At 46.4% G+C, this 18,616-nt stretch overlaps 1 protein-coding gene and 1 non-coding gene across 7 annotated transcripts in view; both read left to right on the top strand.

The window, feature by feature from the left end:
- COBL (cordon-bleu WH2 repeat protein) overlaps positions 1-18,616 on the top strand; it is a 271,535-nt gene that overhangs the window by 237,853 nt on the left and 15,066 nt on the right. For all 6 annotated transcript variants that reach the window (XM_058534817.1, XM_058534815.1, XM_058534814.1 and 3 more), the window contains 4 exons: positions 8,239-8,336; positions 9,532-11,390; positions 12,286-12,405; positions 13,147-13,401. In XM_058534817.1, the coding sequence (XP_058390800.1) occupies positions 8,239-8,336; positions 9,532-11,390; positions 12,286-12,405; positions 13,147-13,401 (2,332 nt within the window). The remainder of the gene's footprint in view (positions 1-8,238; positions 8,337-9,531; positions 11,391-12,285; positions 12,406-13,146; positions 13,402-18,616) is intronic.
- Positions 7,119-7,225, top strand: LOC131400121 (U6 spliceosomal RNA). The gene has a single exon (XR_009217297.1). It is a non-coding gene; the product is annotated as a U6 spliceosomal RNA (small nuclear RNA).

Below are 18,616 nucleotides of genomic sequence, written 5' to 3'. Positions count from 1 at the left end.
CCAGAATCAAGCTGAAATTATGTGAGAGCAGAACCCACCACTGATCACAGAGGTGTGGCCTTGACCTCGGCCGCCTGGACAGAAGACTCATATTGGAACCCAATACGGGAGCACTCATGTTCAGGGAAGAACACCAGTAATTAAGAGAAACAGTAACGAACAACATATTTTCTGACATCCCACCCTCCCAGGGGAGGCTGAGCCAGACGAAAGAAGGCCTGGCATGGTGCCTCACTCAACCTGTAGCAGTTCTCTTCATGTGCCCCTGAAATGTGTGTGCCAAGATCACCTTTATAAAGGGAGGCCACTGGAAGGGTTCAGGACCCCTGATCTCGGTGCTTATTGTTGGTCCCTGAATCCAGCCTCCTGGCTCTGCCCTGTATGATTCTGACACCTAGTTTCTGCAGCTAATCATAAGCGACCATTTGTGTTCCCAGAAAGGGTGTTTTTCCTGCGTGGCAAATGGTGATGATCCAGGGCCCGGCTACGACAGTGAGACCGCTCCATCCTCTGAATGCCAGGCCTTAGAGGCTCAGGCAAAGCAGAGGTTACCCTTTGCCACAACTGGCAAGGCTGGGTCTCCAGGCAGGGAATAGATTCTGGTAGGTTGTGAAACTGTCCCCGTCAGTCTCATACACCCTCAGTTTGCAGACTCTCTACTGTGGGGCCAGTCCCCCGTGAAAGAAGGAGTGTTTATGGTTTTCAACTTTGCCAGAGTTCCCTGTCCTATTGCTACCCCTCTGTTACTCAAGTATTCATTGAGCACTGCTGGAAACAGTGTAAGACCCTTTGTGACCTGAGAAGACCCAACTTTGTAATGTCTACCAAGTTAAGTTCTAGGTTGCTTGGGTTTTTCTCCTTCTCTGCACCCTGCAGATAGCAAAGCCATTTTGACTTCTTTGGCTAGGATGGCCTGGGGTTCCAGTTTGACAAATTGACAAATTCCTCCAGAGCTCCTGTTGCCTGTCTAAGGAGAGCCAGGCAGGTTGGCCTCAACTGAAAGCATCCTTCTTAAAACTGTTCAGTCCAGTGGCCAAGTTCTTGGCTCCGTTCCAAGCAGTTGATTTAGAGGCCCCACTCCTTGCTGCTGCAGCTTCTGCTTCATCAATGGCAACACTGGCTGTGCTCCATCTAAGGCCCTTGGAGCCAAGATTTTTGAATTGAAGAGTCTCAAGAATAAATATCAGTCTTCTAAAAAGAGTTAAGTATGAATGCTTGAATAATAATTGGAATATGTTTTGTGTGCTGAGATCTTAAAATGATGTATTTTCCGTCAAGTCATTTGATTGGATTCAATGATACTTTTTTATTGCAAAGTAAGTCTATGCCCTCAACTCAAACTTGACCCTGTAAGTGGGACATCAGATTCCCCGAGTCTTCCTCTAAACTTAGTACAGCCTGTAAATAAGGTCCTTAAGGAAGAATTCACCAAAGCACACCAACAACAGAAATGCACATGTAGTGATTGCCCCTTCATTGTGGGGACACCTGGGAGTGGCCTCATGCCCGCTGTTCCCTGGGCAAGAGGTGTGTCACTCATGCCTACATTTGCTTAAAGATCTCGTCTCAGATGCATCTTTCCTTTGTATATGGCCCAGGCCAACATTCCTAATGCCTAAAGAACAACTTGATGTGAATAGTAAAAAGTTCATGGTCAGACTGCCTGCGGTCATACCTGCCCCTTGCTGGAAACTGTGTGCCCTTGGGCCAGTGACTTGACCTCTCTCTTCAATTACCTTGTTAGTACAATCGAGATATGCAGTACCTCCTCCTTAGAATAGTACCTGGCATATTGCCAGCCTTCATAAAGAGGATAGCTAGTGTTATTATTATTGTTGTTGTTGTTGTTACTTACAATTGCCTGGGGTAGGATAGAAATTTGATTTGCTGGGAATCCTTATAACCTGTATCTGGCTCTGATCATCTGCCTCCTTAAACTATTTATAACATCTTTGTTTGAAAAGAAACTATATGTGTGTGTGTGTGTGTGTGTGTGTGTGTGTGTATGTGTGTATACGTAATCAGGCACGTATATATACACATACATATATATATTTGCCTGTAGCTAGATAGGGGGAGAGAGACAGAGAGGACTGTTTCCTCCTACCTATTTAGGGAAAAGTCACAGTAGAACTAGCATTATTTCTAAACTCTTGAATCCCGAAGGCAATCTTGCTGTAATCAGGCAACTTATCTATCTGTATACATATACATATTGTGACACTCTCAGTTCTGGGTCCCTTTTAGGAACATCAGTTCTGCAAGGATGCTATGAGGAGTAAATGAGAGAGATTGGATAAGTGGGTTTCAGGTTCTGTTTTTGAACAGTAAGACCACACTGAAATCATGGGCAGAGCCCCAAAAGACAGGAAATGAAGGGAACCTCCTTGAATTGCCCGCTGCCCTCCCACCCTCTGCCTGGCAATCCCTAAGTTCCTTCTCAGCCTCACTTCTCAGTGAGTGGTGGACATGATGGCTGTAGAAGTGAGAAGCTGTGCTGTTCCCTGCAGGGCTTATGGTTTCAAGTCAGTTTATAGAACTAAGAATGCACAGGTGACTAGTGGAGGGGCTGGAAAGGGACTCAATTCCTGGCTTTCCACTAGACCATACCAACCTCTGGAGACCTGGAACTTTGTAATGTTGAGAATGCTGTGACCACAAGAGCGTTTAGAAACATTGTATACCATCCAGAACCCTGGAACTTTGTAACTATAGGAACTTTGGACCCATGGGAGCATTTAGAAACATTTTATACCATCTGGACCCTTAAACTTTGTAACTATAGGAATTTTGTGACCACAAGAACATTTAGAAACATATAACACCTTCTAGAACCGTGAAACTTTGTAACTACATTTACAATGGAGCATTTAAAAAACACTTCTAGAACCGTGAAACTTTGTAACTACATTTACAATGGAGCATTTAAAAAACATTTCTAGAACTGTGAAAGTTTGTAACTACATTTACAATGGAGCATTTAAAAAACATTTAAGACCTTGGAGAACTACACTGTTCAGTACAGTAGCCATTAGCCACATTTTGCTACTGAGCACTTGCCATGTGGCTGCCCCAAATGGAGATGTGCTGTAACTGTAAAACATAGTCCAAATTTAGCATGAAAAGAAATAATTTTATATTCTATATAGAAATGATGAAAATAATTTAGGTTAAATATTGGGTTAAAATATACTAATAAAAGTTAAATAAGGTATTTAAATTAACCTTACCTACTTCTTTTTAACTTTTTTAATGTTACCACAAGAAGATTTAAAATCACATATGTGGCTCATATTACATTTCTATTGGACACTGTTGTTCTAGAACTCTGAGGCTTTGTCAATAAGGGAACCTCTGTAAATGGAATGAGGAAGTTAAGTGTGTATACCTGTCATCAACTGTATATTTTCCCAGGCTTCTTGCCTTTGGTTATCAAGTAATTGTTTTGAAATTGCATGGGTTGGTTTGGTTTGTCATTAGCAAATTCAATTGCTACCTGAAAGGGATATCTTTTTTCCTCTCAAACTTTTTCTTTTTTTCCATAATTTTGCCTTTGGATAAACTACTTAAAGAAACTCTTCTAGCCACATCAAATAGAAAAAAGACCTCATATGCCAGAATGGGTTGGAATCAGCCCATGCTCTTTTTTTCTTTCTCATATAAAATGAAAACAAAAAACCAAAATCACCTATTTTTCCTGGTGCTGATTTGACATGACTGCTCCTAGCTCTCATTTGCAAGTGAGTTCTGAGGCCACCAGGCCAGCACCCACTGAGGACACCCGCCCTGCTGCCCTCACTGTCCCGCCCCCTCCACTCCGGCCAATGAGGAGCAGGCCTGGGAGGCAGTTCTACTTCCTGGGCAAGCTCTGGTTTGAAACTCGCCAGTGCTGTGCTTTGTCCCTTATAGTTTATGCAGCAGTGGCCTAAACGTTATCGTGTTGTCCGCAAAGTCACACTCCGTGTGAGAAAATGCTGCTGGTAATGTTTATTCAATGTGTGCAGCCTGGTATCAAATGTCTGTACTATGTTTGCTTGTACTTTATTTTCTTGGTCTTAAGCCAAAATAAACTGTCAATAAGAAACATACCTAAAGACTGGGGTGTAGGTTGGGGAGGTGGGGAATGCTACTCGGGAGAGAAACATCTGTGTACGTTTACTTTAAGCCAAAAAGAGGCTGATGCTTCTTGCCAACTATCGACTCTTCAGGGACACATGCTTGGGCTCTTCTACTAAGCCCACAGAAGGCTGCCCTCCAAGCCCAGGGACAAAGTGCTTCACACTGGCTTTTGCAGGGAGAGAGGAATAGTTATAACCCTTTAGTAACCCTGGGGGAGAAGTAGATGGGGTGGGTGAGGAAAGAAAAGCAAACATCACTGAATCTCTCCCTCCTGAGATTTTTATATTGGAAAGCAAAATAGATTCGGTGCCACTGGCTTTGGTTTTTGCCAGCTAATTCATTCACGCAGAAGCCCAGGGCACAGAGCACATGGCGCCTGCATTGCCTCAAAAGAAGAGCCAGCTGCAGAAGCAAAATGGTCTGCAGGCCCCACCTCTCCCCTCCCTAGAGATCTTGGGGGCTCAGCAGCCTCGGAGAAACACCAGCCAAGGACTGGGCTGCCTTGGGCAGACCCTCCCTCCACCAGCCCTCCAAGGCTGGTGGCTCCTGTCATGTGTCCACTCTCTTCCTTGGGCAAGCAGGGCCCAAGGATCCAGGCCCATGTTGGAGCATCACAGAGCAAGGCCAGGACAGAGGTGGGATAGGGATGTGTCAGCAGATCCTGGAACTGAGCTTCTGGGGCACTGTGAGGTGTACATGAGGCAGATGGAGGAAAGGGGCTGGGTAGGGAAGTAGAACCAGGTAGGAGGGAATAGGACTAAGTGTAGGGTCCCCAGACTTCAGCAAGAGGGCTTGGACTGGAGAGGGGCGGGGAAACCAGCTCAGAAGCCCTGAGCCCCTGTGGCTTGGCTACTGTTGCTTCTTCTCTGGAGGCTCCAGTCCGAGCCTGAGTGGGAGGAAGATGGCGAAGGGCTGACATTCAGGTCTTGCCGCAGCCACCTTGCTTATGGTTATCAGGCTGATAACTACACACTGGGATCCTTAGGCGCTCAGTCACAAAATAAAATTGTAAACAAAAATGTAAACTACTTTGCACGAAGAATTATGTTCATTAGAGGACCAAAGGGTTATTTTAAATTTTTCCCATTTAAAAAATTGTTTTAGGGCCGGCCCGGTGGCTTAGCGGTTAAGTGCGCGGGCTCCACTACTGGCGGCCCGGGTTCGGGATCCCGGGCGCGCACCAACGCACCGCTTCTCTGGCCATGCTGAGGCCGCATCCCACATACGGCAACTAGAAGGCTGTGCAACTATGACATACAACTATCTACTGGGGCTTTGGGGAAAAAAAAAAAGGAGGATTGGCGATGGATGTTAGCTCAGAGCTAGTCTTCCTCAGCAAAAAGAGGAGGATTAGCATGGATGTTAGCTCAGCGCTGATCTTCCTCACAAAAAAAAAAAAAGTTAAAAAAAAATTGTTTTATCACTCAAGCTCTTTCTACCAAAATGAGCATAATTCTAAAAAACTTTTTTAAAAGGATAAAATATTCACTGTAATTCATCCGTTTCAACAAATCCCATTGGTTGGAGGTGGTTGTCGGTTGTCTAGATTTCTATCCCACCCTGTCCATAGGCATGTGTTATTTTTAGATCATCATGATCATCCTGTATATAATTATATTTCTTGATTTCTTCACATAACATGCTGGTGTAAGCATTAATCCGTATTTCTGATCATCGTATTGAGTAATTTTAATGCCCTTTGAAATCAGTGTGCAAGGATTTGACTACCTCCCTCCTGCTGGATGTTTTGGAGATCTTCCCATGAATGCGATAAACGTTGTTGTGTTTATATTTTTCCTTCTATCAGATCATTTTCTTAAAGTAAATTATTAAAAGAGAGACTAATGAACCAAAGTTCTTACAAAGTTAAAGTGACCTTTTTGTTTCTTGATGTCCGTTTCCATTTTGCTTTCCAGTTAAAACTGGTAGCCATAAGTGTGAGTGTCTCAAATTCAGTGCGTTTTCCTCAGCCAGCAATGATTCTTTTCTCTAGTTTAACATTTGTAAGATGATAGCATCAATGGAATATTTTTCTTATTAGTTTTTAATTCTTATTAATATCATTCTGTTCTCATAGAGTGATGTGATTTTGCATACTTTGAAGTAAAGGCAAATGCTTTAAGTAAAAGTGTAGATTTGATTTTGTTTCACTCGGCTTTATGCATGTTAAACTCAGAGCCAGCATTTAAAAAGTGCTTGGTTTTCTGTTTCAAATACTATTTTGTATAGCAATGTCCATTTTTTCTCTGCCATATACTTTATTAAATATTTAAATTAAGTTTATTTAAGCCATCACATCCCATGAAAGAGGAAAAACACAACTTCAACAAAATGCATTCAAATAATTAAAGCCCAAGGCAAAAGCAACAGAAAAGGCAAACTGTGCCTCTGTGGTCCCTAGTAATTGGTCCACATGCTCACACATCCCCAACCAACCCCCTTTGTCTGGCCTGTCAGAGGACATTAGCTGAGACTAATCTGGAAGCCACTGCCTGGCTCCCAAAAGAACACAGTCACCAAGTAAGAAAGACTCATTTATGAGAATACAAACTCTGCTACATAAGTGAGGATTGTGCAAAGCATATTTCATGCATCATTATCTGGGCCTGATTAGCAATGATGGACATCAGTCCTCAATTTTAACAATCAGCGGACAAGACCTTCAGCTTTCACTGAAGATAGACAATTGCTGTGCACATGTCTCTATTCTCTGCACAGTGAGAAAACAGAGACAAGAGCCCTTGCAAAGAGCATTTTCAAATTGTTTTGGCAGCAGTTGTCTCGTGGATGCTGTTGTCCCAGTGACGCAAATAAGGCAAGATCCGGCTCTCCTGAGCAGGCAGATTGACGTCTTCCTGGACCTCTGGGTAGCAGGGCCCACATTGTGCCTCTGGACACCAGACATGGCCAGTCCTCCCCCGGCTTAGGAGCCCATGTGACCTAGGCAGGTCTGTTAGTTGCTCGACACATAGTTTCCGATCTGTAAAAAGGCAATGACAGTGCTCACTTCGGCAGCACATATACTAAAATTGGAACGATACAGAGAAGATTAGCATGGCCCCTGCACAAAGATGACACACAAATTCGTGAAGCATTCCATATTTAAAAAAAAAAAGGCAATAACAACGCTACCTGCCTTGTAAATTGTGAGCATGATAATAAGATAATCTGTGCAAAAGAGCTCTGTGTGGGGCCTGGCATGTGTAGGCTGCATGTGGCACAGAGGGAAGGCAGGGGCCTCTGCTGTTAGGTGCTGCCTCATGTTGGGTCTCAGAGGAGGCCTTGGGGAGTTGCCAGGAGTGGGAGCTGTTGTTACTGTCACTGCTGATAATTTTTGCTGTCGTTGTCATTGTCATGCTTTTTATATTCCCTGTAAAAGAGCCCAGGAAGCTTAACTCTGCGGGTGGCATAATTGGGCCCTCCAAGCCCTTGTCCCCTCCATCATTGCCTAGGGTTCAAATTAAGCCAAAGTAAAAGTTTGGAAAAGGGCCATGTTGGACCGTATGTCACCCCACTAGGGTGAGCACGATGGAAGCTGTGAGCCCGGCAACGCCTCTACATCAGAGCACGCAGCTTCCATCACCAGAGCCTTGAAGGACCTGAGGGAGACCTCCCCGTAGTGCTTAGGAACAACCTGGTTGTGCAGGAGCTAGTGGGGTGACAGGGACTAGCCCCTGGCCACTATGTGCATTTGCAAACTTGGCATCCAGATGGCCTAACTCCTTATTACTATCCAGAGGCAGGTGCCGTGTGCCGATGAATGCTTTATTACAGCAGATATGCAAGCAAATCCTGTTTGCATGTCAGCTTGTCTTCATGCAGCGGCGTGAGGATGCTCATTAAAGCTTGGACTTCAGACTGCAGAGTGAAGGGAGCTGTGTCTGGTTTGGGTTTTGCTGACCCTTTGGGGCCACACACACCACACACACCACACACATATGCGCACACACATACTCCATCTATATCTCAGTAGCTCCAGGGATGATGGTGATCCAATAAGTATGGAACTACATGAATTTGAATATGAATTGGACCTTTCTCAGATATTTCTAGAAAGGAGTAAATTAAGTTAATAATAAGAGGTATGAATGTTCTTCCTTTCTCTTTGGTCTTCCCTAGAACTGAAAAAGCGGTTATAGCCTCAAATAATGATGAAGACCTATTTGTGACTGGACAGTTCCAGAAAACCCTTGCAGAGCTTGATGAAGATCTGGGAGGTAAGAAGTACTCTCCCTACTACTTTGACATTACACCGTGTGGCAGGAGACTCTGAAAGGTATTTTTGTCTGACCACACTGTGTAACTATGAGGAAGAGGTCTGCAGGAGGATCGCAGTTTGAAGAAAGCCTGGATCAGAGGGGCGCATATGCAGGGAGCTCGGCTCCCGTGGACTGCCTTTCATCGGGGCTGCCGTGCAGTGCTATGGAAAAGTCTCAACAGCTGCTTAAAACCTGCTTTGAATAATACTCATTTTTCACATTAAAAAGTAGTAACAAAATAAAAATTCTGCAGTACCCAAACGAGGTAGAGAAACACTGGGTGACACACAGATAAACAAGTTTCTTTACTGAGACTTGCAGCCCTTTGCTTGCCAACATGTGACATGTCTCTGGAAGGGCAGAACGTTGTGTCGTGGAGCATCCCCTGGACTGCTCTTCTGTGGATGTATCTGAGGAAGTACTACTGTAAGGCCAAAGCAGACGCACATCATCTCAATAGACAAGCAGGGAATCTTTCCAACAAAGGCACACAGTGAAAATAAACTAGAAATTAGATATTGGCCATGCCTTAAAACAAAACAGCAGGAAGGAAACAGACTACAGAGCTGATCACTAGTTTTGTCTGACTCACTTTTCAGTTTTCTGTCCTCAGGAAATGTGCCTGACAGACCTGCACAATCTAAGTCATCCATACGGTGTCCTTGGGCTCTGCCTGCGTGACCCGCTGCATCTTTCAGGGCTAATTCTGAGGTGCCCAGGACTTAGTTATCTGCCTCTTAGGAACTTAACGTGAGGACAGTTGTCCCATATGTTTTGTGGTGCTTCTGGTGAACAAGAACAAGATGAAGGTTGAGCTCAGGTCACCTTCATGTTCTGTGCTGACTCTTTCCAGAGGGCTTGGATTTAGAGAGCTACCTTTTAAGCGAAGGATGTTGGCAAAACGTTGTACCAGAATACCTTGCCTTGAGACATCATGCGTCAGCAAGCAGCTCCTCTGTGAGTCATGAAAGTTGTGCCTCTGGCCCGAGGATATATAGATTACAAACTGAAATGACACTTAAAGTGTATGTAAGTAACTTACACAAAAGTAACCTCAGGGGAATCAAAGTCCTGGTGTCCTCACACCAAGTAATTGGCGTGGGAATCAGACTAGCGGTGCCAGTCTGTGACCTGTGTTTGTACTTCTTTGCAGGAATGGAAGATAGTTATGAAACCGACACCAGCTCTCTAACCAGCTCCATAAATGGTGTGTCTAGTGGCTGCAAACGAGATGCCATCATCGCTGACAGTGATGCAGACGCAATCCCAGTAACGTTCATAGGGGAAGTGTTAGATGATCCTGTCGATGCGGGGTTGTTTGCCAATAGAAACAACAATGCTGGTTCTTTTGACAAGGGGAGTGTAACCAGCAGGGGAGCCCACCTGCTGCCGTATCAGGCTGAGCACAGCCAGCAACATGGAAAGAAGGGGGCAGAAGTACCTGAGTCATCCGCTCCTTCCCAGGACAGTGGAAAAGAAATCAAATCAGCCTGGTCCAACACTTGTAAAGATGTGAATCCGAATAAAATGGAGCCCAAGGCAACGTCTGCTTCGAAGCTTCCCACACATGACTTAAACACAAAGGAGAGAGGCGAGGTGCATAGCTCTGCTCACAGTGGGGAGACACAGGCCATCAAGAGAGTGAATTCACAGCCAATGAAGGAAAAGGAGCGCAATGATAAAAATGATGTCTCGGCACCGCTGTCCTGGCATCAACGAGGCCAAAATGCAGGAGGAAGTTATGGACTTAAATACGGCCTCACAACATATAAAATTGTCCCTCCAAAATCAGAGATGAGGTGTTACGACAGAGGAGTATCGCTCTCAACAGGAGCCATTAAGATTGATGAGCTAGGGAATCTGGTGAATCCCCATGCCAATGGGGGCAGGACCATAGTTCTGTCATCCACGCTTGAAACAGAAAGCCAACCCATTGGAAAAGTCAAAGAATTCTGGAGGTCCAACTCTATGGAAAAACACCCTGGCCAGCCCACAGAGTGCTCGGCCAAGAGGACCCCCAGCCCCACCATGCCAGTGAAAATACCACATCAAGAAAGCAGACTCAGAGCAGAACCCACCTTTCCAGACTCCAAAGTGACATCACCCCAGCAGCAGTCTGCCCACCAAGAAGATGGGAGACGTCTAGAAGAGGGGAAGAGCTGGCCACCCTCTGCAGTCACTTGTCACATGAAAGTGCCAGCAGCTAACACCACACATATCCCATTTCTCAAGCCTCAGAGAAGAACATCCAGTCACTATGTGGCCTCTGCCATTGCCAAGCGGATAGGGACCCCAAAAGCCCGCACCAACGTGGTGAGGAAGCATGATGGTGTCCAGAAGACCCATGAAGGCAGAGCGCCAGGGCTAACTGGACAACCTCCCACTATGAAAGATGGTACCACCCCCAGCCCATACTCAGAGACACAGGTTCGTAATGATGGGCAAGAATCAGTGGAAGGAGCCCATCCCAAAGGGCAGGTCAGCAGCCCCTGTGGAAAGTTGTCTACTCAAGACTGTCCTACTGGCATCCCCAGACGTTCCTATGTCCCTCCAATCACAACTCCCCAGAGGGATCATGTTTCTGTGGGACAGAGCTGTGGCTCCAGTGGAAAACAAAGTACAAGTAACCACAGGACCAGCTCAGCATCTGACCCCGAATGCCCGCCAGACAGTACAAATCCCCCGCGTCCACGCTCAGGAAATGATCAGACTCCTGACAGGGCCCTGGTGAATGGCTCCAGATGGGTCCCCATCCACAGTGAGCTTCCTCACTCTCCGAGAGTGTCTGGCACAAATGGCCATGCTGGACGGGAGCCCCTAGAACGGGAGGAGAAGCCCAGTTTGTTATGCACAGATGTACATGAAACCGATGGTACACTGCCACCCAGCATCTTTGGCCCAAAGAAAAAATTCAGACCTGTTGTCCAGAGACCAGCACCAAAAGACACGTCCCTGCACAGCGCCCTGATGGAAGCCATCCACTCGGCAGGAGGGAAGGACAGCCTTCGCAAGGTGATCACGGCAGGCACCTGCCTCTAGGGCATAGGCACACCTTCCACACCTGTCAGCTTAGGTGCTCGGACGTAGATTCTCTGATGGCATTGGAGGAGGGGGAGGGCAAGGATGAGAATGAGGGCGGACACTCAGGTTAATTTTTGCCAGGATTTCTGTCTCACTGCCTGTGGAGTGTCTGAATAGAACCACTGAGGAGACTAAAACTGATGGGTTTGGGCTTGTCCACACTGCCTGTAGGCCCCTGACTGCCCTGCGGAAAGAGGTCGCCAATAACTAGTCCCTTCCTACGTCTAGGGGAGTGGAGAGCAGAGGTGGGTCATCCATAACTGGGCCTTGAGCAATGCGGTGGGTAGATGAAGAGGCAGGCCGGGCTACCCCTCCCCATATGCCTGCGTGTCTAGCAATGGCATACTGTCATTCTTCAATAACAGGGACAATTTTATGACCCCTCATCCCCCTTATCTAGGCATTTAACACATTACGAGCATTATCTTATTTAATTGCTACACCAACACTGATGATTAGGAACTATTTCCTCCATTTTGCAGATGAGGAAACTGAGGCAGAGTGAGGTCAGGTGACCTAGCCCAAGGTCACACTAGCTGGTGGGGACCCAGGACTTTCATCCAGGTCTGCAGGACTTAAAAGCACCTATTAGCTTTGGAAAGCTGGGACCAATAACAGGAGTGATATGACATTAACAGGCAGTCATCTGATGCTGCCCCAAATACATAACCTTTGATTTTTATATCTACATTTTAACAGCTAGGGACTATAAAATTGATCCTATAGGCCTCAGCTGTTATGATGGGATGTTTTTTTTTGTGCTGCCTTACAGTTAGCATTCCTCCATCTTCTGTGTGAAATATGTTGACCCTATTAAATGTTCTAGACTGCAGAACACAGCTCAGAGGGAGGGCCAAAGAAACCATCCTACACGGAGGCAGAGAGCCAGCACTCAGCTCTGCTGGCAGCCATCCGTGGGCACAGAGGAGCCTGCAACCTGCGGAAGGTAAGAGAAGGGCCTTCCATGGCAGGATGGCTTCACACGCCTGCTCCCCCAGTGACCCAGGTAGATGCTGCAAAAGCAAGGGCAACCCTCAGATTTTCTAATCAGATGCTAAGCCATCATCGGAGTGGCCAACGCAACCCCTGGGAGAGGCGTTGAGGGGTGGTGCCCAGCTCCAAGAGGCGAGGACAGCCACTGCACAGGAGAGGCGAGAGCGTCCAGAGACTCTCCCTCCGTTTCCTGAACGTGTAACTCCCACCAGCACGCCTAACACTGAGCACTTTCCCAAATGTCGTGGATGCCCAGCCTGGCTTCAGGACTCAGATCAGCGGGCAGCTAGGAGTAAGCAGCCTCTCGCCTCTGGGAAGGAAGTTGCTGCATACTCGAGCACTGGTTTGGCACAACCTCAGGAGCCAACATGGGCTTGAGTTTAGGGGCAGGCCCCTGTCATCTGGCTTTCACAGGCCCACCTGCATGGAGTGTGTGTCCTCCCCAACGATTCTTCAGAGTAGTGTGTGGCCTCTGGGTCTGTCCTCACCTGCCAAGACAAGTAGGAGATCTGAGAGTTCTCAGTAAGGCGCGTCTGCCAACCCTGCTCCCTGCAGTCGGTGCTGGCCGCTGGGGGAGCAGGGGACAGTGAGCAGACACACCTCCTGGGCTTGTTGAAGGGTGACATAGTCAGCTGTGCGCAGCTCGCCCAGAGGGAGCTCTGCGGACGTGGCTGTTTAACCCTCTCGTTGCTAGGTGACATCCTTCGCCTCGGAGGAGCTCCAGAGCTTCCGCGACGCTGCGCTGTCTGCACACGGGTCGGAACCCCAGGGGCTAGAAGACCTTGGCATTCAACCCCTGCCACCCCCACCCCCTCCAGCCACCCAGGCTCCCTCCACGTCCAGGACAGCGTCCAGGTCCAGCTCAGGCCCCCTCAACAACCCAGTGGATGCCAGGCAGGCCTTGATGGATGCCATCCGCTCTGGCACGGGGGCTGCGAGATTGAGAAAGGTGACGAGGGACTGTGTGTGAGCACTCGTGCTGGGATGCCGCCTGTGGGAGGGTGAGGGGTGGCCGACAGTGCTGTGTCCCTTAGCACATTGACTCAGCTGGCTAGGGAAGTCAGCCCCCAGACCAGCTCCTGGAGGCACAGGGGAGGTCCCCACCACACTTCAAACCCCTGAGCGCATTTCCGTCCCCCACCGCTGACTCTGGTCCAGGGACAGGCTGGACAGGAGTGTGTGATGTGTCCTGTGGAGCACACGCCGCACTCAGGCCTCAGCCTGGATGGAGGCTGCCGGCATGATCTCATTCTCTCTCTTTCTTTTTGCTAGCATAATGTTTGAAAATTATTCCCTTTGAACTCTCTTAGGCAGAGCTCACACTTTCTGGTTCTCCGCAGTTTCTATCTCTGTTTGGCCCTATGCTGGTCTGCGTGGTTATACCCTGCTTGGTCCCTGAAAGCATGGAATCTGGGCCCCCGCGAAAGGGTTCTCAAATTAAAAGGACTCTAGGGCCGGACAGCTTTTGAGATCTGTTTCAACTCCAAAGTGATTCTGTAACTGGATTGATCCTCTATTCCTGCCCATTTCTGTGGGTTGGAGAGTTATGCTAATAATAGGGAGGCTAGTGGTAGGTATTTTCTGAGAGATTATTTCCAGATCCTAAGCATATGTTTTCACATGCACCTGAAGAGGTCAGTACTAAGATTATCTTCATTTTTTATACGAAGTAAACAAGGCTCAGAAAATCTGAGGAACTTGGACTCAGACAGGGGTCCGTTCAGGCACAGAAAGTATTGTAAGCAGGTACCCTCTCTGCTGCATGGTCTGTGGGAGAGCAGGTAGCCCACGAGACGAGGTGGGCCACTGTCACGTAGGGTTGCTGGCGCTGCTGAAAGGGCAGAGTGCTCTCCTATTTCCCACCAGGAGCCTGTGGCAGCAGAGGAGAGGGGCGGAGGCCCACACCCCTCACAGGCAGCATGGCTATGAAAGCCAGTCCTCCCTGAAGCCCAGAGATGCCCAGCGGTGGTACTCTGTTCAGGATGGCCTGAACACCCACTGACTAGGAGCTCCATGGCTTTCCAAGCTCCCCGGGTGCCACTGTCACAGCTCTCTGTCAACCCCCAGAGCTTGTCCCAGTGTGAGAGTGAGGCGTCCATGGCTGTGTGCACGTGGCCCTCTGTAGGACCCAAGATATCATGTAGCAAGGATGTTGGCCATTATCACTAAACACAGCCCCACTCAGGATGCTGGATAAAGAAAATAAACTCTTAACCCAATGGCAATGGAGTGGAAATTTCCCACTCTCTCCTTCCGAGGGGGTGGGGGGGTAGTTAAAAATTACCGAGGGCTTTTGGTTTTCTTCATCCTTTTTTCATTTTTACAGAATTTATGTACTGATGAACTTAGGCACTTATATTACATAGAATGAGGGAAAAGTGAAGAAATTGGGCTGAGTGGCTAAATAAAGATCCTAGAAATTAGACCCCATGAATTCTGATGATAGTGGCTCTTTCAGTTCACCTGGAGACAGCTTCTCTCCTCCAACACGTCGCAATATCAAATGGAAAATGCCAGTTGTTCAAAGTCCTTCTTGAGGAGTACAAAGCAATGTAGCTGGTCATCAGCCCTAATGACCTGGTACATTTTTGAGTTTCTAAAACAGTATTTCTCTCTCTTTTTTTTTTTTTTTGGCCAGGAACATTGTCCCTGAGCTAACATCTATGCCAATCTTCCTCTATTTTGTATGTGGGACACCACCACAGGTCAGCTTGATGAGCCACGTGTAGGTCTGTGCCCAGGATCCAAACCTGCAGACCCCAGGCCACTGAAGTGGAGGGCATGAAGTTAACCACTAGGCCACCAGGCCAGCCCCTAAAACAGTATTTCTCAATACTAGGCATCCACAGGACATCTACATCCTGAAGCAGGGCTTTGAGCCTATAAATTTGCAATTTTCAAGTATTTACCAAATGTCTTATTCAGGTTTGGGATAATTATCTATGTCTTTGAGCTTTTGATATATATTGAATAACACTGAATGTAATTACAGTAGTCCCCCCCTTATCCATGGGAGATACTTTCCAAGACACCCCTGTAAATGCCTGAAATCATGGATAGTACTGAACCCTAGATGTACTATTTTTTTCTCATACATACCTATGATAGAGTTTAATTTATAAATTAGGCATAGTAAGAGATTACAACAATAACTAATAATAAAACAGAATAATTATAACAATATACTGTAGTAAAAGTTGTGTGAATGTGATCTCTCTCAGAATATCTTATTGTCCTGTACTCACCCTTCTTCTTGTGGTGATGTGAGATGATACAGTGCCCACGTGACAGGATGAAGTGAGGTGAGTGATGCAGGCATTGAGATGTAGCTACTCCAAGGCTACTGTTGGCTACTGCAAGGCTACGACGTGTCAGAAAGAGGACCCTCTGCTTCAGGTGATCCAGGATCGTGGAGCCATGACAATGTCGATGGTTAGATGTCAGGAACAGATGAAGGGGATGGTTGGGGATCCTCGATAGTTGAAGGTTTTTTTGCCAAAACTTTCTGGAAAAATATTGTAATCAGCAGTTATTATCTCTTTCTTTTGATCTTATCAAAATGTTGCTTTAGAGATTGTAATCCTTTAGTGATCATACGGGTGACTTTAATTCTGCGTTCGACCTGAGGATTGTTTCCCATGATTTTGTCTTTCAATGTCTGTGCAATTTGAAACACTTGGGCAAATTTTGGTAACATCCACATTACTGGTTCTGCTTCAGTTTCTTCTTCTTCATCTTCATCTTCCTTTTCCTCTGTAGCTGACTCAACAAGTTCTTCCAATTTGTTAACACTTCTCGATGGCCTTCGATATGTTCCTTTACTTCTTCATCAAGCGTGTTGACAAATCCTTCTCCACCAACTTGTCTTGCTGCATGAATGGTTTCCCTAAGTTCTCCATTGGTCCCTGGGAAGCCTTTAAAATCACTTGCGACTTCACCCTGTAAGCCCTTCCAGCCGCATTTATAGTTCTGGTTTTAATTCATCCATTGCAGCTCTGATGAATGTTATTGGTCAGTGGTAGTGAATGATTTCCAGCACTGCATTATGTCCAGATTAGAGTCCGCATCAATTGCTGAGCAAATGCAGTTGAATACCAGGCAGGTGTATGTGGCCTTAACAAGCTGAATGATGCCCTGGTCAAGGGCATCCAAGAGCAACCTCACTGAAGCAGTGAAATTGTATTTGGAGGTAAAAATACAACCTCAGCATTTTCATTTTCATAGCAAACAGATTCAGGATGGCCAGGTGCATTATCTATTATTAATAGGACTTTAAATTCCAAACCTTCCTCTCCTAAGTATTTCTTCACTTCTGGAATGAAGCATTGGTGAAACCATTCCATTAACAAGATGACTGTCTACCATGCTCTTTGATTATGTTGCCAGAAAAGGGCAGATAATTTTTGTTTTTGTTTTTGAGAGCACATGGGTTCTTTGCTCTGTACACTCTGCCTGGCTTTATTATATGCCCTGCAGTGTTGCTATGTAGTACCACAGTTAATCTGTTCTTCTATGTTTTATGCCCTGGTGGCTCCTTTGCACTTATATGATTGTAGTTTCTATTGGGCATCTTCTTCTATAGAGAAGAGCCCAGTTTCATCACAGTTGAAGACTTGCTTTGGATCTATCCTATCTCCTTAGTCAACTTCTTCAACTCTGCTGGAAATGTGGCAGCAGCTTCTTCACTGGCAGATGCAGCCTCCCCAGTAATTTTTATATTTTTCAGTCCAAACCTGTTCCTGAATCTGTGTAACCATCCCTTGCAGTAAATGGCTTGTTATCACGCGTTTCAGGGGACCCCTTACTGAAGTCTTTGTATAGGCTCAGTGCTTTCTGGCGAAATACGTTGCCGTCAATCGGAACATGTTTTCAGTTCATGTCTTCCACTCAAATGTAATGCTTTTCCATCTTAACTAAGCACTTACCACACACTGCGGTCATAACTTTTGTAGTTTGAGATGTGACAGCAAAACTAGCATGAATTTCTTTTTTCCTTCTTCACATTTTCAGGAATAATATTTGTTGTTGCCATAGATCTTGGCAACCTCAGCATACAATTTTTTTTCTTTTTTGTGAGGAAGATCAGCCCTGAGCTAACATCCATGCTAATCCTCCTCCTTTTTTTTTTGCTGAGGAAGACTGGCTCTGAGCTAACATCCATTGCCAATCCTCCTCCTTTTTTTTTTTCCCCAAAGCCCCAGTAGATAGTTGTACGTCATAGTTGCACATCCCTCTAGTTGCTGTATGTGGGACGCAGCCTCAGCATGGCCGAAGTAGTGTGTCAGTGCGCAGCCAGGATCCGAACCTGGGCTGCCAGTAGCGGAGCGTGCACACCTAACTGCTAAGCCACTGGGCTGGCCCAATTTTTTTCTTATTAAGTCAAGAACTTTCATCTTTTCACTTATAGGAAGCACTTTACGGCTTCTCTTTGGTGTATCCGAATTGCCAGCATCACTACTCTTGCGCTTTGGGTCCGTTATTAAGTACAGTAACGGTTATGTGAACACAAGCACTACAATACCTTGTCAGTCGATCTGACAACTGAGAGGGCTACTAAGTGACTGATAGGCAGGTGGTGTATTCAGTGTGGATCTGCTGGACAAAGGGATGGGTCACGTCCCGAGTGGGACGGAGCAGGACGGCTCACGATTTCATCCTGCTACTCAGGACGGCACACAATTTAAAGCTTATGAATGGTTTATTTCTGGAATTTTCCATTTAGTATTTTCAGACCCTAGTTGACCATGGGTAACTGAAACCACAGAAAGCGAAACTTCGGATAAGTGGAGGACTAGAGTATATAAAGGCTGTGCGCACGCACCATACTCGTTTCTTATATACCTCATCTCATTGACTGATTTTTGAGTCTTCTGAAAATGGATATTAATCTCTCCACCTTGCAGGAGCCAGGGGTCCAGAAAAGTGAAAGGCTTTTGCCCAAGGTTGTGCAGCTAGGAAGTTCCAGACGACTACAAATCTAAACCTCAGGCTTTCTCTCTGAGAGTACACTCCTGTGCTTGCCAGAAAGAAAGAAAAAAAGCAAGTTGGGAAATTTTCTGAAGGAACAGAGGAAGTTGTTCTTGCTGTGAGAAAGAAGGCAGGGAGAAAGCAAGGACGGTGGGTGGAGAAGGGCCGGGACTAGACGTGGCAGGCTGGGCATTCGG

Source organism: Diceros bicornis, chromosome 41, assembly GCF_020826845.1.
Source record: "Diceros bicornis minor isolate mBicDic1 chromosome 41, mDicBic1.mat.cur, whole genome shotgun sequence".
NCBI lineage: Eukaryota > Metazoa > Chordata > Mammalia > Perissodactyla > Rhinocerotidae > Diceros > Diceros bicornis.
The sequence above is the reverse complement of the archived record's forward strand: the minus strand, read 5'-3'. Positions and strand labels throughout refer to the sequence as shown.